Raw genomic sequence first — 1,610 nt, forward strand, 5'->3', positions numbered from 1 at the left:
CCATTCGTTTTACAGCCACGGGGCAAAATTAACCGGGTGCACAAACAAGAAACACGACAGAGCAGACACGTAAAGCGAGCAAGAAAATCGTGAGCCAGTCACTCGCGCCACGTAACGAGCCAGCAGTCGGCGACAGGCCGCTTGGTTTTTGTTGCCATGGCAGCAAACGCGGCGCCTTCGCCGCTCCCGCTCGACGGCCGCGTCGCGCTCGTCACGGGCGGCTCCCGCGGCATCGGCCGGGAGGTGTCCTCCCACCTGGCCGCCCTCGGCGCGCGCGTCCTGATCAACTACGCGTCCGACTCGGCCAGCGCCGCCGCGCTCGCCGCGGAGCTCAACTCGCGCGGCCTCCGCGCCGTGGCGGCCCAGGCCGACGTGTCCGACCCGGCCGCCGTGCGCGCGCTCTTCGACCGCGCCGAGGAGGCCTTCGGCTCCCCGCCGCACGTCGTGGTCGCCTGCGCGGGGCTGCTCAACCCCAAGTACCCCGCGCTCGCCGACACCACCGTGGAGGACTTCGACGCCATGTTCGCGGTGAACGTGCGCGGGACGTTCCTGGTGTGCCGCGAGGCGGCCAACCGCGTGCCGGCCGGCAGCGGCGGCCGCATCGTGACCTTCTCCTCGTCCATCATGGGCACGCTCCTGCCGGGCTACGCGGCGTACACGGCGACCAACGGCGCCGTGGAGGCCATGACGAGGATCCTGGCCAAGGAGGTGGCGTCCAAGGGGATCACGGCCAACGTGGTGGCTCCAGGGCCCGTGCGCACGGAGCTGTTCCTCGCCGGCAAGGACGAGGCGTTCCTCAAGAGAGTGGAGGCCCAGTCCATGGGGCGCATCGCCGAGACGACGGACGTGGCGCCGGTGGTGGCCTTCCTGGCCAGCGACGCCGCCGGGTGGGTGAACGGTCAGGTCATCAGGGTCAATGGCGGGTTCACGTGAGCTACTAAAATTTACTCCCCCGAGCACCACACGTTAAAGCCGCGGCTTGAACTCGAGTGGGCTGGCAGCTACCCCAGCTGCCCAGCCAATGGGTGAACGCCCCGTCCTCATTAAAATTTACTCATAGTTTGGTTTTTTCAGGGGTATGCTAGTTATTTTTCTGTTTTTGTGTCACGTTCGGGTATGCTAGTGTATTTGTTTTCTCTGTCTGTTTGTGTGGGCTTCGGTTGTGTTTCTTTTCTTCTTATGGTGGTGTTGGGCTTATTGTTTCGACATGGATTTGTCCACGTGGTTTGGGATCTTAACTACTGCTGTCATTTTTTGTTTATTGCCTTTTGCTTTGGGAAATTACGAGGAAAAAACTACTAAGTACTCCTCCGTTCATAAATATCAATATTTCAACATGGATTTCATAGAAATGAATGAATAAACACATTAAAACGTATCTATATATTTGTTTTGGAAAAAAATAGACATCTTATGTTTGTGAACGGATAGAATATAAGGTATGACTACCACGAACGAGACAGTGTGCCACTTGGGAAGATATATGCTAAGCATGAGAAAATATGCAACCCACAATGTACTTGATAAACAGAGTCTTGGCTCATTGGTTATTCAATTTCTAGAATATACAGGTAGTACACAGAGGTTTTTCGTTAGTTATTGAGGGTCAA

At 56.9% G+C, this 1,610-nt stretch overlaps 1 protein-coding gene across 1 annotated transcript; it reads left to right on the forward strand.

Moving 5' to 3' along the window:
• On the forward strand, positions 1–1,341 carry LOC109783977 (NADPH-dependent aldehyde reductase-like protein, chloroplastic). The gene has a single exon (XM_020342588.4). It carries the CDS (start codon positions 157–159, stop codon positions 931–933), a length of 777 nt encoding a protein of 258 aa, XP_020198177.1. The 5' UTR covers positions 1–156; the 3' UTR covers positions 934–1,341.
• Positions 1,342–1,610: the final 269 nt, after the last annotated feature.

Source organism: Aegilops tauschii, chromosome 1, assembly GCF_002575655.3.
Source record: "Aegilops tauschii subsp. strangulata cultivar AL8/78 chromosome 1, Aet v6.0, whole genome shotgun sequence".
Classification (NCBI taxonomy): Eukaryota; Viridiplantae; Streptophyta; class Magnoliopsida; order Poales; family Poaceae; genus Aegilops; species Aegilops tauschii.

Coding starts and splice junctions, on each gene's coding strand:
- LOC109783977 (XM_020342588.4), top strand. CDS start 157: ATGGCAGCAAACGCGGCGCCTTCGCCGCTCCCGCTCGACGGCCGCGTC.